Source organism: Perognathus longimembris, chromosome 13 (assembly GCF_023159225.1).
Source record: "Perognathus longimembris pacificus isolate PPM17 chromosome 13, ASM2315922v1, whole genome shotgun sequence".
Lineage (NCBI taxonomy): Eukaryota > Metazoa > Chordata > Mammalia > Rodentia > Heteromyidae > Perognathus > Perognathus longimembris.
The window spans coordinates 62,907,362-62,923,300 of NC_063173.1; the positions used below are offsets into that span (position 1 = coordinate 62,907,362).

The 15,939-nt window shown below is 69.5% G+C and overlaps 1 protein-coding gene across 1 annotated transcript in view; it reads right to left on the reverse strand.

Annotated features, from left to right (window-relative positions):
* Nucleotides 1-2,603: 2,603 nt before the first annotated feature.
* The window catches only part of Muc5ac (mucin 5AC, oligomeric mucus/gel-forming), a 28,346-nt gene continuing 15,010 nt past the window's right edge, over nucleotides 2,604-15,939 (reverse strand). The window contains exons 29-50 of the mRNA XM_048361472.1: nucleotides 15,656-15,844; nucleotides 13,540-15,275; nucleotides 10,417-13,227; nucleotides 8,982-9,561; nucleotides 8,524-8,747; nucleotides 7,915-8,089; nucleotides 7,357-7,607; nucleotides 6,978-7,161; nucleotides 6,569-6,776; nucleotides 6,284-6,462; nucleotides 5,924-6,008; nucleotides 5,719-5,822; nucleotides 5,344-5,375; nucleotides 4,875-5,046; nucleotides 4,589-4,696; nucleotides 4,423-4,460; nucleotides 4,118-4,240; nucleotides 3,939-4,037; nucleotides 3,625-3,738; nucleotides 3,398-3,437; nucleotides 3,208-3,316; nucleotides 2,604-2,975 (exon numbers count right to left, since the gene is read on the reverse strand). Of these exons, the coding sequence (XP_048217429.1) occupies nucleotides 2,735-2,975; nucleotides 3,208-3,316; nucleotides 3,398-3,437; nucleotides 3,625-3,738; nucleotides 3,939-4,037; nucleotides 4,118-4,240; nucleotides 4,423-4,460; nucleotides 4,589-4,696; nucleotides 4,875-5,046; nucleotides 5,344-5,375; nucleotides 5,719-5,822; nucleotides 5,924-6,008; nucleotides 6,284-6,462; nucleotides 6,569-6,776; nucleotides 6,978-7,161; nucleotides 7,357-7,607; nucleotides 7,915-8,089; nucleotides 8,524-8,747; nucleotides 8,982-9,561; nucleotides 10,417-13,227; nucleotides 13,540-15,275; nucleotides 15,656-15,844 (7,802 nt within the window). The 3' untranslated portion in view covers nucleotides 2,604-2,734. The remainder of the gene's footprint in view (nucleotides 2,976-3,207; nucleotides 3,317-3,397; nucleotides 3,438-3,624; nucleotides 3,739-3,938; nucleotides 4,038-4,117; nucleotides 4,241-4,422; nucleotides 4,461-4,588; nucleotides 4,697-4,874; nucleotides 5,047-5,343; nucleotides 5,376-5,718; nucleotides 5,823-5,923; nucleotides 6,009-6,283; nucleotides 6,463-6,568; nucleotides 6,777-6,977; nucleotides 7,162-7,356; nucleotides 7,608-7,914; nucleotides 8,090-8,523; nucleotides 8,748-8,981; nucleotides 9,562-10,416; nucleotides 13,228-13,539; nucleotides 15,276-15,655; nucleotides 15,845-15,939) is intronic.

Genomic DNA, 15,939 nt, shown 5'->3' on the forward strand with positions numbered 1-15,939 from the left:
GCCCCCGGGCAGCCTGCAAGCAGGAACGTTGAGGTGCCTGGACAGCCCAGGCCTGGAAGGAGCCGTAGGATGGCGCCCGCTGGTCAGAGGGGCCCTGGGCCCCGACGTGCCCCCAATGACAATGTAAATGAACGAACGAGTGAATAAATAAGCTGTGCATGTAAGAGTGAGGGATCCAGCCAGAGAGGGAATGAGGGTAGGAGAGATGGGGCCTGGGCCCTGGGTCCCCCAAACTGCAGCCTCAGCCAGGGAGGGGCAGAACTGGGGCAGGCGCCACCTGGTGGCAGACACGGGAACCGCCTCTGAACCCCTCCTGCCTAGCAGATCTTGGATCTGTGGGGACCCTTCCCTGCTGGGCCCTGGTGACTGAGGGACTCACCCCTGCTGGGCCCTGGTGACTGAGGGACTCACCCCTGCTGGGCCCTGGTGACTGAGGGACTCACCCCTGCTGGGCCCTGGTGACTGAGGGACTCACCCTTGCTGGCCCTGGTGACTGAGGGACTCACCCCTGCTGAGCCCGGCCCTGGTGACTGAGGGACTCACCCCTGCTGAGCCTGGTGACTGAGGGACTCACCCCTGCTGGGCCCTGGTGACTGAGGGACTCACCCCTGCTGGGCCCTGGTGACTGAGGGACTCACCCCTGCTGGGCCCTGGTGACTGAGGGACTCACCCCTGCTGGCCCTGGTGACTGAGGGACTCACCCCTGCTGGCCCTGGTGACTGAGGGACTCACCCCTTCTGGGCCCTGGTGACTGAGGGACTCACTCCAACTGGGCCTGGTGACTGAGGGACTCACCCCTGCTGGGCCTGGCCCTGGTGACTGAGGGACTCACCCCTGCTGGGCCTGGTGACTGAGGGACTCACCCCTGCTGGGCCTGGTGACTGAGGGACTCACCCCTGCTGAGTCCAGCCCTGGTGACTGAGGGACTCACCCCTGCTGGGCCTGGTGACTGAGGGACTCACCCCTGCTGGGCCTGGCCCTGGTGACTGAGGGACTCACCCCTGCTGGGCCTGGTGACTGAGGGACTCACCCCTGCTGGGCCTGGCCCTGGTGACTGAGGGACTCACCCCTGCTGGGCCTGGTGACTGAGGGACTCACCCCTGCTGGGCCTGGCCCTGGTGACTGAGGGACTCACCCCTGCTGGGCCTGGTGACTGAGGGACTCACCCCTGCTGGGCCCTGGTGACTGAGGGACTCACCCCTGCTGGCCCTGGTGACTGAGGGACTCACCCCTGCTGGGCCCTGGTGACTGAGGGACTCACCCCTGCTGGCCCTGGTGACTGAGGGACTCACCCCTGCTGGGCCTGGTGACTGAGGGACTCACCCCTGCTGGCCCTGGTGACTGAGGGACTCACCCCTGCTGGGCCCTGGTGACTGAGGACTCACCCCTGCTGGGCCCTGGTGTCTGAGGGACTCACCCCTGCTGGGCCTGGCCCTGGTGACTGAGGGACTCACCCCTGCTGGGCCTGGTGACTGAGGGACTCACCCCTGCTGGCCCTGGTGACTGAGGGACTCACCCCTGCTGGCCCTGGTGACTGAGGCTGTGTATTTGAATAATGAACATCAAGTTCTAGAAGGCAGGGCTGGGAGATTCACCCCCTCCAAGCGGAGGACACGAGGCTGTCAAGCCACCCCCCCATGCCTGTGCGCGCACACCTCGCACACCCATGCACACATGGGTTCTCCAGGCTTGCAGTGGAAGGATGGAAGTGTCCAGGCCCTGGTGCATGGAGCCAGAGCCCCCCCTCCCCCCCCGTGGGTCAGAGCCTGGGGTGCGGGCCAGGGCACCTCATCCAGTCTGGTGCACGTGGGTCAGAGCCGGGGGTGCGGGCCAGGGCACCTCATCCAGGCTGGTGCACGTGGGTCAGAGCCTGGGGTGCGGGCTAGGGCACCTCATCCAGGCTGGTGCACGTGGTTCAAAGCCTGGGGTGCGGGCTAGGGCACCTCATCCAGGCTGGTGCACGTGGGTCAGAGCCTGGGGGTGCGGGCTAGGGCACCTCATCCAGGCTGGTGCACCTGTCCTACACACGCTGGGTAGAACTCCGCACCCGGCTTGCTTGCTCACCCATCCACGCACGCATTCGTTCATTTGCTCACTCCTCTGCCCACCCGCTTGCGCCCGTGTCCACTCATTGGCTCTCTTCCTCGTTCACTGGCGCACTGACTCTCTTCTTCCTTCCTTCACCTGTGTCTCCCTCGTTTTCTCCACCCCCCCTCCGTCCTCGGAGCCGCCCCGGCAGGCTCTGCAGAGTGACTCTGGCTGGCTGGGACCGTCCCCCGAGGCCAGGCCCGTTGGGGAGGAGCACGGCCGCCCTTCCGGCAGGCTTCCCCGGGGGGCTGACGGCACGGCCCAGCCCCTGACTGACCCCCCACCCCCACCCCGACCTGCCCACCCCGGCTGGCACTGTCCCCACTCAGCTCCTGGATCTACGGACAAGTTTTAAAAAGGCACAGTCCACGGATTGCAAAATGCTGCGAGTTTACTTCTGGAGGAGATGGGCCGTTTCCCCGGGGAGGGCGCGGGGGCCCAGGGCCGAGGCCGGGCGCCAAGTCCCTGTGAGGGCCACGTGGGTGCCCATGCTGAAATCCTGGCTGGGGGCGGGCTGGCCTCCCCACCCCAGGTCCTAGCAGGTGGTGGGGAAGAGCAGGACTCTGTGTGTGACAACAGGAAGCTGGCACCCCGGGGGTGGCAGACGGACACCCAAATCTCCTGCACTGAGCCAGTCTGGCCCCGCCTACGGCTCCTGGCTCTCCGCGGTCTTGAACCCAGCCTCCGAGTGCTCCGACAGCCCCGAATGGCTGGTGTCGCCCGGGCCTCGGCACCGCTGGCGGAGGCAGCCGCACTCGTGCACCTGGGTGTAGCGGAAGACGCGGCGGGAGCCGTCGGGGCAGTGCAAGGTCACGTTGCTCTGGGAGGTCCGAAGTTCCTGGCAGCACCGGCACCTGTGCTCCACCGCGTTGGCCTCCAGGGAGTACCTGCGGGCGCAGACGCTGAGCCCCGTGCCAGGCGCCCCCCCCCACCGGCCCGCCCCACCCCCCGTGACCGCCCGGGGGCGAGGGCTGCCAGGACGGCGGCCCAGCACTAGGCACCACGCGGGCGTGGCCCGCGGACCCCGCCCTCGTCCCCCCGGCCCCGGCCCCGGCCAGCCCCGTCTCTGGACGCCGCCCAGGGCCCCTGTGGGCGGGGGCCCGGCCGGGGGTCTCGTACATGGACGTGGATTCCCCGCAGTCCCCCTGGCAGAAGGAGGCGCGCACGGAGCCCCTGCAGCCGTCCCTCTGGATGAGCTCCTCCCTGTGGCGCACGGCACAGATCGAGCCTGGAAGGACGCGGAAGGTGGGCGTCAGCACCGGCCCTCCCCGGCTGGGGGTGGGGGCGCTCAGCAGGGTCCCCCGCTCACCATTGTTCACCGGTGGGGGGCAGGTGCGGTTGTCTTTGTCCTGTGCCAACAAGGATCTGTCGTTAGCGCCATTTGGCAGCCCAGAAGGGGGGGCGCGGAGCCGCGGTGCGGGGGTGCCCTCCCCCCGGCAGGCGCGGGCGGGCGGCGAGCCCCCCAGCCCCGGGGGCCGGCTCCGCCCCGCGCCCGCCTCCGGGCGACGCCCCCCGGCGGGGAGGCCCGGGCCGTACCTGAGAGCAGTTGAGCGAGCACCGCACCGTGGTCACCACCTGCAGCCGGTCCCCCGTCCGCTCGCAGCCGTGAGTCACGCAGGGGCGGCCGGGCTCGGCCCAGGTCTCGCCGGCCTGGAAGGAGGCGCAGCCGCGGTGAGGGAACCCCGGGCCCCGCCTCCCCGGCGCCCCGCCTCCCCGGCGCCCCGCCTCCCCGGCGCCCCGCCTCCCCGGCGCCCCGCCTCCCCGGCTCAGCCCGGCCCCCCCGCCCGCCCGCCCCCCGAGGTCTCCACCGCCCCACCGGCCCCTGGCCGCCCCGGGGGGCGACGGCTCACCCGGAAGAGGCGGGCGTCGTCGCTGCTGGCGTTCACCACGCAGAACCTCTGCACGCACCGCCCGCAGCACCGCCCGCCGCGGGCCTGGTACTCGAAGCCCTGTGGGGGGACGACCGGCGGGCTGAGCCGGGGCCGGCCCCCGCCCCGGGGCCGCGGGGGAGGCGGGGACAGCCACTCACCAGGGGGCAGTGGGTGTAGCAGGTCTCCGTCTCGCAGCTGAGCACCGGGGTGTCCACCGGGGACCCGCGGGGCGCCTCGCACCTGCAGGTCTCACAGAGGCTGGAGCGCACCACCGTGCCGGGCTGCGGGGGGGGCGGGGAGTGGGCTCAGCCCGGCCCGCTCGCCTCCCGACGGGCCCGTCGCCGGCCTGACCACCAGGGGGCAGCCCGCGGGCCGCCTCCCCGCACACAGCCCAGCCCGGGCGCTGTCCCCCCGGCCCGGGTCCCGGCCCCGTGGGGCGCGGGGCTGGGCCGCCGGCGCTTACCTGGTAGAGGGTCCCATTGACGCTGCACGCTCGCCAGCCTGTCGGGAAACACGCACGCTGCTGCGCTCCGCGGGGGCCGGCCTCCCCCGCCCAGCCCGCCCAGCCCGCCCGCCCCCCTTCCCGCTCCCCCCCCCCCCCCGCCACGGCCCGGCCCGGAGTCGGGGACACTCACTGCAGTTTTGGCTGGGGCAGCAGGCGCCCTCCTCGTAGGTCACGACCCGGACGGAGCCCTCGGGGCAGCGCAGGGGCTCGGGGCAGTAACTGGAGTTGCAGGCTGGGGGGAGGGGGGCCGGGGGAGGGGGTCAGGAGCTGGGCCGGCCTCACCCTGGCTCCCACGCCAGCCCGCCCGAGGGGACGGAGCCCCTGTGTCCCAGCAGGCCGAGCTTCCGGCCGCCCCGCCCCCGGTGGGCTGCAGCAGGACCCCGGGGCTGAGGCCACGCGCCCGCACTCACCGCAGCTGAATTCGGGGCAGCACTGGCCGGCCTCCAGAGCGGCGGGCACGGGCACGAAGCCCGGCCGGCGGCACGCGGGGGGCGGGGGGCAGGGCTTCGGGCGGCAGGCCAGGGCCGGCGGCTCCCCCTGGCAGGTGCACTCCTGGCAGTCGGCACTGACCGTGTGGCCGGGCTACGGGGGGAGGGGGGGGCCTGCCGTCGGCCAGCTGCTCAGCACAGGCAGACGAGGCCGGGGACGGGCGCCCCTGCGGGTGAGGGTCGACCCGTGGGGAGGGGCTCCCCGCCACCCCACAGGGTCTGTGTCCCCATCGGGCAGAGGACGGGGCAGGGGGCCCCCGGGGGCTCCGGGATCGTCCGGAGAGCAGAGGGCTTCCGGGGCTCCTTTGCGGTGCTCTTCCGCGCCCCGGCCCTCCTCTGAGCCTCTGGGGGCCGCTGAGAGCCCAGCCCAGCCCTGCACCCCGGCACTTACCTCCACCGGCTCTCCGTGGGGCCCTAGGCACACTGCAGGGAAAGAGGCCAGGTCACGGGATGGGGCAGGCCCATCGGGGGGCCAGCGAGAATCTGGGCTTTGTTGTTTGTGCCAGTCCTGGGGCTTGAACTCAGGGCCTGAGCACTGTCCCTGCTTCTTTTCGCTCAAGGCTAGCGCTTTACCACTTGAGCCACAGCGTCACTTCTGGCTTTTTCTATATATGAGGTGCTGAGGAATCGAACCCAGAGCTTCATGCACGCAAGGCGAGCACGCTACCACGAGGCCACCTTCCCAGCCCCCAGGGTTTGTTTTGTACCCTGCTTCTTGCTTCGCACACCTCCCTGCTCCCAGCCCAGCCCAGCCCACACCATGTACCCGGGCACTCGGAGGGCACACAGACAGGGACATCGTTGCTAAAAAGCACCATGCTGTCAGGACAGAAGCAGCCTTCGGTGAAGGGGCCAGCCTCCGGGAGGGCCCTGCGGGGAGAGGGGAGCACGGTCAGCAGGGGTCTCCAGGAGCCCTGGCCGGGGTCCCAGGTGGCGGGGGAGGGGGGGCTGTAGGGCGTGTCCCGTACCACATGCTGGAACTGTCATTTCCGTAGCAGTAGCGGGTGTTGGATGGCCCGCAGGGCTGGTACACCTTGTCGGCAGGGCAGGAGAACACTGCGGGGAAGAGCGGGGGGTACCTGAGAAGCTGACCTGAGCCCGTGCTTCCGGGACCCCCGGGCCCCAGACACCACTCAGACCCCACTCAGGACCACCCATCCTCACGCAGGCCCCACTGCTGCCCACCTCCCCGGGCCTCGGGAGCCCTGGCTTGAATACCCTTCTTTCCCCTGTGGGGGGCCAGCCCCCTGCCCCGGCCAGCCACTGGCCCTCGGGAGGCCCCCAGACCCACCGCCCCCTGCCTCCTCCCCCTCAGAGCCGAGGGCGCTCACCGCATGAGTTGTTGGTCCGGCTCCTCCAGTCGATGCACACGCCGGAGGAGGCGCAGAGGGACGCGTACAGCTCCAAGCTGGAGCACTGCACCTCTGTGTTCGTCAGGTGGCAGGAGTCAAAGACGCAGCCTTCGTAGAAGGGCTCCGGGGGGATCACGGCGTGGCAGGGCCGGAAGACCCTGCGGGCAGAGGGCGGGCGGGACACACAGAGGTGGCGGTGAAGGCAGCCCTTGGCTGGGGCGGCCAGCAGGGCTACTGCCCACCCGCCCTCCTGCCGAGTCTTACTCGCCCAGGATAAGCTGGCAGATCAGCGATGGCGGGCACCAGGCCGGTGGGGTGGTCGGCACCGCTGATTTGGGTGAGGGCGGAGGCCCAGAGCAGAAGGGCTGGCCAGGGCCGTCCACCCTCCAGTGGCCAGCCATCTGGGAGCAGGAGCTGGCCACCGCCCCCCCGGGCAGGCGACACTCGTCCTTCGGGTCGTTGGTGCAGGTGCCTGGGGGGGAGTTGAGGGTCGGGTGGCTGGACGGCAGAGCCAGACGCCCGCTCCCCACGGGCCCACGGGCCCTTCCTGAGAGTCTGCCCAGACGTCTTCCCTGACACCTGGGTGTCAGGGTGCGAGCATCTGGGAGCAGCTGCGGGCTGAGCTCCCGGCGCCCTAGACCGGGCAAGGCGGACGGAGACCGGGCGGACTCACCACACTGGCCCTCGGTGTTGTTGGCGAACGTGCGGAACGGCACCTCCACGGAGAAGATGAGGCCGGAGAACATGACCTGGACGCCGATCTCCGGGATGGTCACATACATCTTGATGCCCACGCGAGAGACGGCAAGGCCGTTCTTCTGGAATCCAGGGCTGACCACCTCGTTGTTGAACAGGATCTAGATTCAGGTGCCACAACCCACAGGAGGTGAGAACGGCTGGCGAATCTCCAAGCCTCGCCCTCGGTGCCCTCCCCAACCCCCGCACGCCCTGCAGGGTCCTCCCCACCCCACAATCCAGCGCCCGCCCCCCCCCCCGAGCCCCACACGCCCTCCAGTGCCCTCCGCTGCCTCCACACGCGGGGAGGGGCTCACCTGGTTGGTCATGACCCCCCCAACCAGCCTGCGAGTGAGCACCACGCGGTCCCGGTGGTACTCGACGACGATGGACTGCGGGCAGGAGACCTGGTCCTTCGTGTCGCAGAAGTCGTTGTCGACCAGCACCCGCAGGTGGCCGAACACGGGCACGATCTGCTGCAGCAGCACGTAGGTGCAGTTGTCCAGGAAGGTGTAGTAGGTCCCGTCGAACGTGATGTAATGGGGGTCTCCCCAGCCGCTGCACACGCCTGCACGCGGCAGCAGCCGCTGACGGCGGGCACCGAGGCCCCGCGGCCTCCCCGCCGCCCCGGGGCCCGGCCCACACCGCCACCTCCCGCACCTGCGATGCGCACGGCGGGCCCCGGGGGGGCAGAAGCAGGCGCCCCCTGCTCTCCGCACCCGGCCGGCTGCGCAACCCCGGGGCTCAGCGGAGCTCCTCCGACACCCCCGAGATGGGGACTCAGCTCCACTTATCCCTGCCTCGATAACGGAGGCGCCTCCCTGGGGTCTGCCCCCCGTCCACCCCGACCCCCCCCAGCCGGGCCCCCCGCTCACACTGGCACTGGTAGTGCTGGCAACAGCCCTCCTCGTCATCCACCTTCAAGGCTGGGTAGCCGTTGGCACATGCAGGCGCTGCTACCTCTGGGCACTTGCGTGGGCTCAGGGAGACGGCGTGGTCCTCCTCGCAGGTGGCCTGGGTGCAGTTGGCCATGGCCCACGTCTCCCCTTTCTGCCAGAGACAGACAGCGGTGGGACACCCCGGCCTCGGGGCGAACCTCCCCTCCGCCTCCGTGGTACTGTGGGGGGGCCCGGGAAGTGACGGCTGTGACATCAAGCCCCCCGCGGGAGTCTCGACTTCCTCTCACCCCACCCGCGACCCGCGACCCCCTCCTCAGCCCACGCCGGCTGCAGGGGCTCCCCGGGTGGGGCGCCCCTCCCTCCCCCGCCACCACCCCCCCGCTCTTCCCCGCCTTCCGTCAGTGTTGGTGCCCCAGGCCCCACAGGCCAGGGAGGCCGAACCCCCGTTCCATAGCAACACTGCCACCCGGTGGTCACCACGCCAGCTGGGGACCTGTGACCTTCAGGGAACCTTGAGCTGAGGCCCAAGGGCAAAGAAAGGGAGGTCCCTGCAGCGGGGCGGCCCGGGCCCCGCGCCGCACTCACCTTTCTTGGGGGAATCACGTTTTGGCACCAGGGGACAGGCGGGGAGGTAGAAGGAGAAGTGGGCAACGGAGAGGGGGTTGACGGGGAGGGGGGCGGAGTCGGCGTGGGGGGCTGAGTGGTAGAGGGGCAGTCCTGGTCCACGCCTCGGAGGACGTGGCAGTCCCGGCTGCAGGTGGCATGGTAACAGTGGCCATCAAGGTCTCTCTGGAGGTAGATGGTGGACCCTGAACCAAAGGGCGGGGAGGATAAGCGGAGGCCTGCCAGCACAGGCCCCGCCCGGGCCCGGCCGGAGACGCCGGGCCCCGGGACCCAACCACCCCCACGGAAGCGGAGTCCGCACCCACCGGGGTCTGTGGGCAACCCCCGTGATAGCTGAAGGCCGGCTCTGCCGGGCCGCCCACAGCAGGGAAACCCCCGCCCGGATCCCCCCAGCGACTCCATTGGGCCCCCGCACCTACCGGCAGCGTAGAGCCGGCCGTACACGTTGCAGAAGCAGGTGGGAGTGGAGACTGACAGGGAGCTGGGCGTCCACGGGGTGGAGGGGGCCGAGTGGGACAGCGTCGGGGACGGGGGCGTGGCCGTGAGGGTCACGCCGGGCGCGGCCGAGGTCACCCCACAGCCTTCGGGCGCGCGGCAGCACAGCACGCGCACCTCGTAGTCCAGGCACAGCCCCGGGGCGCCCCGCTGGTCCTGGTTCCGGCACAGCAGGCCCACGTCGGGGTCGCACCGCACCCGCTGGCCCAGGCTCTCCAGACTCGCGTCGGGGTGGCTCTCAGCCCGGCACTGCAGCTGCGTGATCTCCTCGGGGCGGCCGCAGATCCGCTCTCCCGCCCCGAGGATGTCGCGGTAGGTCTCCCTGTCCCCTCCGCGTGGCCCGGGGCTCGGGGAGCCCACGTTGAACCACTTGGTCCAGTGGCACTGTGGCTGGCACTCAGGGAACACGGCTGAGGACTGGCTTGTTTGAGGTGTAGACACGGGCCTTGTGCTGGTTGTTGATGCAGAATGGGTGCTGTGCTTTTGAGAGGAGGTGGAGCTGGTCTGGGGCACCGAGGAGGAGCTGGCTGCGTGTGCAGAGGTGGAGCTGACTGTGTGTGCAGGGGAGGAGCTGACTGTGTGTGCAGGGGAGGAGCTGACTGTGTGTGCAGAGGTGGAGCTGACTGTGTGTGCAGAGGTGGAGCTGGTCTGGAGCACCGAGGAGGAGCTGGCTGCGTGTGCAGAGGTGGAGCTGACTGTGTGTGCAGAGGTGGAGCTGACTGTGTGTGCAGGGGAGGAGCTGGCTGCGTGTGCAGAGGTGGAGCTGGTCTGGAGCACTGAGGAGGAGCTGGCCGTGTGTGCAGGGGAGGAGCTGGCTGAGGTGGAGCTGGTTGTGTGTGCAGGGGAGGAGCTGGTCTGGGGTCTGGGGTAGGAGCTGACCGTGTGTGCAGGGGAGGAGCTGGTCTGGAGCACCGAGGAGGAGCTGGCTGTGTGTGCAGAGGTGGAGCTGGTCTGGAGCACCGAGGAGGAGCTGGCTGCGTGTGCAGAGGTGGAGCTGGTCTGGAGCACCGAGGAGGAGCTGGCTGTGTGTGCAGAGGTGGAGCTGGTCTGGAGCACTGAGGAGGAGCTGACTGTATGTGCAGGGGAGGAGCTGACAGTGTGTGCAGAGGAGGAGCTGCCTGTGTGTGCAGGGGAGGAGCTGGTGTGGGGTCTAGAGGAGGAGCTGGCTGCGTGTGCAGAGGTGGAGCTGACTGTGTGTGCAGAGGTGGAGCTGGTCTGGAGCACTGAGGAGGAGCTGGCTGCGTGTGCAGAGGTGGAGCTGGTCTGGAGCACCGAGGAGGAGCTGGCTGTGTGTGCAGAGGTGGAGCTGGTCTGGAGCACTGAGGAGGAGCTGACTGTATGTGCAGGGGAGGAGCTGACAGTGTGTGCAGAGGAGGAGCTGCCTGTGTGTGCAGGGGAGGAGCTGGTGTGGGGTCTAGAGGAGGAGCTGGCTGCGTGTGCAGAGGTGGAGCTGACTGTGTGTGCAGAGGTGGAGCTGGTCTGGAGCACTGAGGAGGAGCTGGCTGTGTGTGCAGAGGTGGAGCTGGCTGCGTGTGCAGAGGTGGAGCTGGTCTGGGGTCTGGGGTAGGAGCTGACTGTGTGTGCAGGGGAGGAGCTGACTGTGTGTGCAGGGGAGGAGCTGGTCTGGAGCACCGAGGAGGAGCTGGCCGTGTGTGCAGGGGAGGAGCTGGCTGAGGTGGAGCTGGTTGTGTGTGCAGGGGAGGAGCTGGTGTGGGGTCTAGAGGAGGAGCTGGCTGCGTGTGCAGAGGTGGAGCTGGTCTGGGGTCTGGAGGAGGAGCTGACTGTGTGTGCAGAGGTGGAGCTGGTTGTGTGTGCAGGGGAGGAGCTGACTGTGTGTGCAGGGGAGGAGCTGACTGTGTGTGCAGGGGAGGAGCTGACTGTGTGTGCAGGGGAGGAGCTGACTGTGTGTGCAGAGGTGGAGCTGGTCTGGAGCACCGAGGCGGAGCTGGCTGCGTGTGCAGAGGTGGAGCTGACTGTGTGTGCAGAGGTGGAGCTGGTCTGGAGCACTGAGGAGGAGCTGGCTGCGTGTGCAGGGGAGGAGCTGGTCTGGAGCACCGAGGAGGAGCTGGTCTGGAGCACCGAGGAGGAGCTGGCTGCGTGTGCAGAGGTGGAGCTGGTCTGGAGCACTGAGGAGGAGCTAGTCTGGAGCACCGAGGAGGAGCTGGTCTGGAGCACCGAGGAGGAGCTGGCTGCGTGTGCAGGGGTGAGGCTCTCAGTGGCGTGTCCGGGTGGAGTGGCAGGGGCACCGGTAGGACAGCCTTCGGGCGCGCGGCAGCACAGCACGCGCACCTCGTAGTCCAGGCACAGCCCCGGGGCGCCCCGCTGGTCCTGGTTCCGGCACAGCAGGCCCACGTCGGGGTCGCACCGCACCCGCTGGCCCAGGCTCTCCAGACTCGCGTCGGGGTGGCTCTCAGCCCGGCACTGCAGCTGCGTGATCTCCTCGGGGCGGCCGCAGATCCGCTCTCCCGCCCCGAGGATGTCGCGGTAGGTCTCCCTGTCCCCTCCGCGTGGCCCGGGGCTCGGGGAGCCCACGTTGAACCACTTGGTCCAGTGGCACTGTGGCTGGCAGCTTGTGGTCGCGGGTGTGGTGCTGGTTTGAGTTGTTCCGGTGGGGTCACTTGCTCTGTGCACGGGGGCCGAGCGCACGGTGGTGTGCTCTGTCGAGGGCGGGTGTCTGCTGGCAGTCCGGCCGGGGCCCCGCGTCTGGGGGCTGGTTTCCCGGGGTGCGGCGGGCGTGGCGGCGGGCGTGCCGGGAGCGCACAGGTCCACGGTCTGGCAGCACTGCAGACGGATCTCGTAGTCGTAGCAGATGGGCGGGAGCTGGTCTTTGTTCAGGCAGACGAGGCCCAGCTCGGGGCTGCAGGTCACGTTCTGGCCCAGCTCTGCCAGTGGCGTGTTCGGGAAAAACTGAGCCCTGCACTCCACGCGCCTGGGGCGCTCACAGAACCGGAAGCCTTGCAGCCGCAGGTTCTCAAAGGTGTCAAAGTCGCCACTGTTTCTGTCAGGCGTGGGGTAGCTGCCGTCCATCCATTCTGTCCACGTGCACAGCTCCTGCCGGCAGGGGTCTGGGGGGGCGGTCCCGCTGTGGGTGTCCACCGTGGCTCCTGTGGCCAAGGTGGGTGCAGGGGAGGAGCTGCCTGTGTGTGCAGGGGAGGAGCTGGTCTGGAGCACAGAGGAGGAGCTGGTCTGGAGCACCGAGGAGGAGCTGGCTGTGTGTGCAGAGGTGGAGCTGACTGTGTGTGCAGAGGTGGAGCTGGTCTGGAGCACTGAGGTGGAGCTGGTCTGGGGTCTGGGGTAGGAGCTGACTGTGTGTGCAGGGGAGGAGCTGACTGTGTGTGCAGGGGAGGAGCTGACTGTGTGTGCAGGGGAGGAGCTGACTGTGTGTGCAGGGGAGGAGCTGCCTGTGTGTGCAGGGGAGGAGCTGGTCTGGAGCACAGAGGAGGAGCTGGTCTGGGGTCTGGAGGAGGAGCTGTCTGTGTGTGCAGAGGTGGAGCTGGCTGTGTGTGCAGAGGTGGAGCTGGTGTGGGGTCTAGAGGAGGAGCTGACTGTGTGTGCAGGGGAGGAGCTGGTCTGGAGCACAGAAGACGAGCTGGTCTGGAGTCTGGGGGAGGAGCTGGCTGCGTGTGCAGAGGTGGAGCTGGTCTGGAGCACTGAGGTGGAGCTGGTCTGGAGCACTGAGGTGGAGCTGGTCTGGGGTCTGGGGTAGGAGCTGACTGTATGTGCAGGGGAGGAACTGACTGTGTGTGCAGAGGAGGAGCTGCCTGTGTGTGCAGGGGAGGAGCTGGTGTGGGGTCTAGAGGAGGAGCTGGCTGTGTGTGCAGAGGTGGAGCTGGCTGTGTGTGCAGAGGTGGAACTGGCTGTGTGTGCAGAGGTGGAGCTGGTCTGGAGCACAGAAGAGGAGCTGGCTGTGTGTGCAGAGGTGGAGCTGGCTGTGTGTGCAGGGGAGGAGCTTGTTGCGTGTGCAGAGGAGGAGCTGGTCTGGAGCACAGAAGAGGAGCTGGCTGTGTGTGCAGAGGTGGAGCTGGTCTGGGGTCTGGGGTAGGAGCTGACTGTGTGTGCAGGGGAGGAGCTGGTCTGGAGCACCGAGGAGGAGCTGGCTGCGTGTGCAGAGGTGGAGCTGGTCTGGAGCACTGAGGTGGAGCTGGTCTGGAGCACTGAGGTGGAGCTGGTCTGGGGTCTGGGGTAGGAGCTGACTGTGTGTGCAGGGGAGGAGCTGACTGTGTGTGCAGGGGAGGAGCTGGCTGCGTGTGCAGAGGTGGGGCTGGTCTGGAGCACTGAGGTGGAGCTGGTCTGGAGCACCGAGGAGGAGCTGACTGTGTGTGCAGGGGAGGAGCTGACTGTGTGTGCAGGGGAGGAGCTGGCTGCGTGTGCAGAGGTGGAGCTGGTCTGGAGCACTGAGGTGGAGCTGGTCTGGGGTCTGGGGTAGGAGCTGACTGTGTGTGCAGGGGAGGAGCTGACTGTGTGTGCAGGGGAGGAGCTGACTGTGTGTGCAGGGGAGGAGCTGGCTGTGTGTGCAGAGGTGGGGCTGGTCTGGAGCACTGAGGTGGAGCTGGTCTGGAGCACCGAGGAGGAGCTGGTCTGGAGCACCGAGGAGGAGCTGGCTGCGTGTGCAGGGGTGAGGCTCTCAGTGGCGTGTCCGGGTGGAGTGGCAGGGGCACCGGTAGGACAGCCTTCGGGCGCGCGGCAGCACAGCACGCGCACCTCGTAGTCCAGGCACAGCCCCGGGGCGCCCCGCTGGTCCTGGTTCCGGCACAGCAGGCCCACGTCGGGGTCGCACCGCACCCGCTGGCCCAGGCTCTCCAGACTCGCGTCGGGGTGGCTCTCAGCCCGGCACTGCAGCTGCGTGATCTCCTCGGGGCGGCCGCAGATCCGCTCTCCCGCCCCGAGGATGTCGCGGTAGGTCTCCCTGTCCCCTCCGCGTGGCCCGGGGCTCGGGGAGCCCACGTTGAACCACTTGGTCCAGTGGCACTGTGGCTGGCAGCTTGTGGTCGCGGGTGTGGTGCTGGTTTGAGTTGTTCCGGTGGGGTCACTTGCTCTGTGCCCGGGGGCCGAGCGCACGGTGGTGTGCTCTGTCGAGGGCGGGTGTCTGCTGGCAGTCCGGCCGGGGCCCCGCGTCTGGGGGCTGGTTTCCCGGGGTGCGGCCGGCGTGGCGGCGGGCGTGCCGGGAGCGCACAGGTCCACGGTCTGGCAGCACTGCAGACGGATCTCGTAGTCGTAGCAGATGGGCGGGAGCTGGTCTTTGTTCAGGCAGACGAGGCCCAGCTCGGGGCTGCAGGTCACGTTCTGGCCCAGCTCTGCCAGTGGCGTGTTCGGGAAAAACTGAGCCCTGCACTCCACGCGCCGGGGGCGCTCACAGAACCGGAAGCCTTGCAGCCGCAGGTTCTCAAAGGTGTCGAAGTCGCCACTGTTTCTGTCAGGCGTGGGGTAGCTGCCGTCCATCCATTCTGTCCACGTGCACAGCTCCTGCCGGCAGGGGTCTGGGGGGGCGGTCCCGCTGTGGGTGTCCGCCGTGGCTCCTGTGGCCAAGGTGGCCGCGGTCGGCCGTGCTGAAGTGGTGGACACTTGCGTTGTGCTGGTGGTGGCGGCAGATGTTTGGGCAGGGGTCGGGGTGCCTGGGCCAGGCGTAGGGGTGCCTGGGGCAAACGCAGAACGTCCTGGCCCCGGTGGGCTCGCTGTGGAGGCCGTGGCCGGGCCGGCCGTGGTGGACGCGGCCGCAGGGGCTGTGCTTCCGTCTCCGGCCGTGCTGGAGCAGGGCACCGGGCTGCAGCACAAGATCCTCACCTGGTAGTTGAGGCAGAGCCCGGACTCCTGGTCCCTGTTGCGGCAGCTGAGGCCCACGGCGGGGCTGCACTCCACGCGCTGCCCCAGGGCGCCGGCCGGCCCCGCGGGGGCGCCCTCCGCCCGGCACTGCACGGCCCTGGGCTCGGAGCAGACCCGGAACCCGTGGGCCCGGAGGTTTTCCAGCGTCTCAAAGTCACCGCTGTCGAGTCCCCGCCCGGGGCGGCTGACGTCCAGCCAGGGGGACCACAGGCACTGGTCCCGGCAGCCCGGGCTGGTCGGGACAGGGGCGGGGCCGCGCGTCTCCCGGGAGGAGGAGCCGGGGGCTGTGATCCCGGTGCTGCTCGTGAGCTCCGTGGGCGCTGTGCTCTGGGCCGGGCCGGGCCCCGGGCTCGGGGTTTGCTTTGAGCTCACGGCTGCGGGCAAAGAAGGAGACGTGGCTGAGCGCGGGGCCGATACTTGTGGCCGCCTCGGGCCCTGTCACCTCCGCCAGGCCGCCTGCGAGTCCCACGACCGAGATGGGCCAAACGTTGGAAACTCAACGCCTGGAGGCACCGCGGTGGGCCCGCCGGGCGTGGGCCGGAGCGGAGGGCAGCGGTTTGGAAGAGCCACGAGTATGATCCCCCTCCAAGCCAGAGTCACAGCAGCCCCGTGCTCAGACAGGCAGCTGGGGGGGGGGGGGAGCTGCCCGCCCCTTCCACCGCAGGGTGCCGGGAGGGGGGGGCAGTGTGTCGCCACGTGCCGACGGCCCAGACCCCCTCTCCGTGCCGCCCCGGAACCCCGCAGGAGAAGCCTGGGGCCCGGAGCCCCTCTGCCTTACCGGGCGGGGCGGTGGAGAAGGAGAAGGTGGTCGTGGGCCCGGGGGCGGTGGGGCCGCACGCGTAGATCTTCCTGTCGATGGTGCCGTTGGCCCCGCAGTAGGCGGCGATGCAGCCGCCCGCGCCGTCCGCGGTGTGGTAGACCACGGCCCCTGGGGGGAAGCGGCTCCCGCCGTAGGTGCAGACGCAGGCTGCGGGGGGGCAGAGAGAGCCGCTGCGGTGACGGGGCGGCGGGGCGCTAGCGGACGCCACCTGCCCCGGGCCCCGGGGGGGGGGCAAGCGCTCA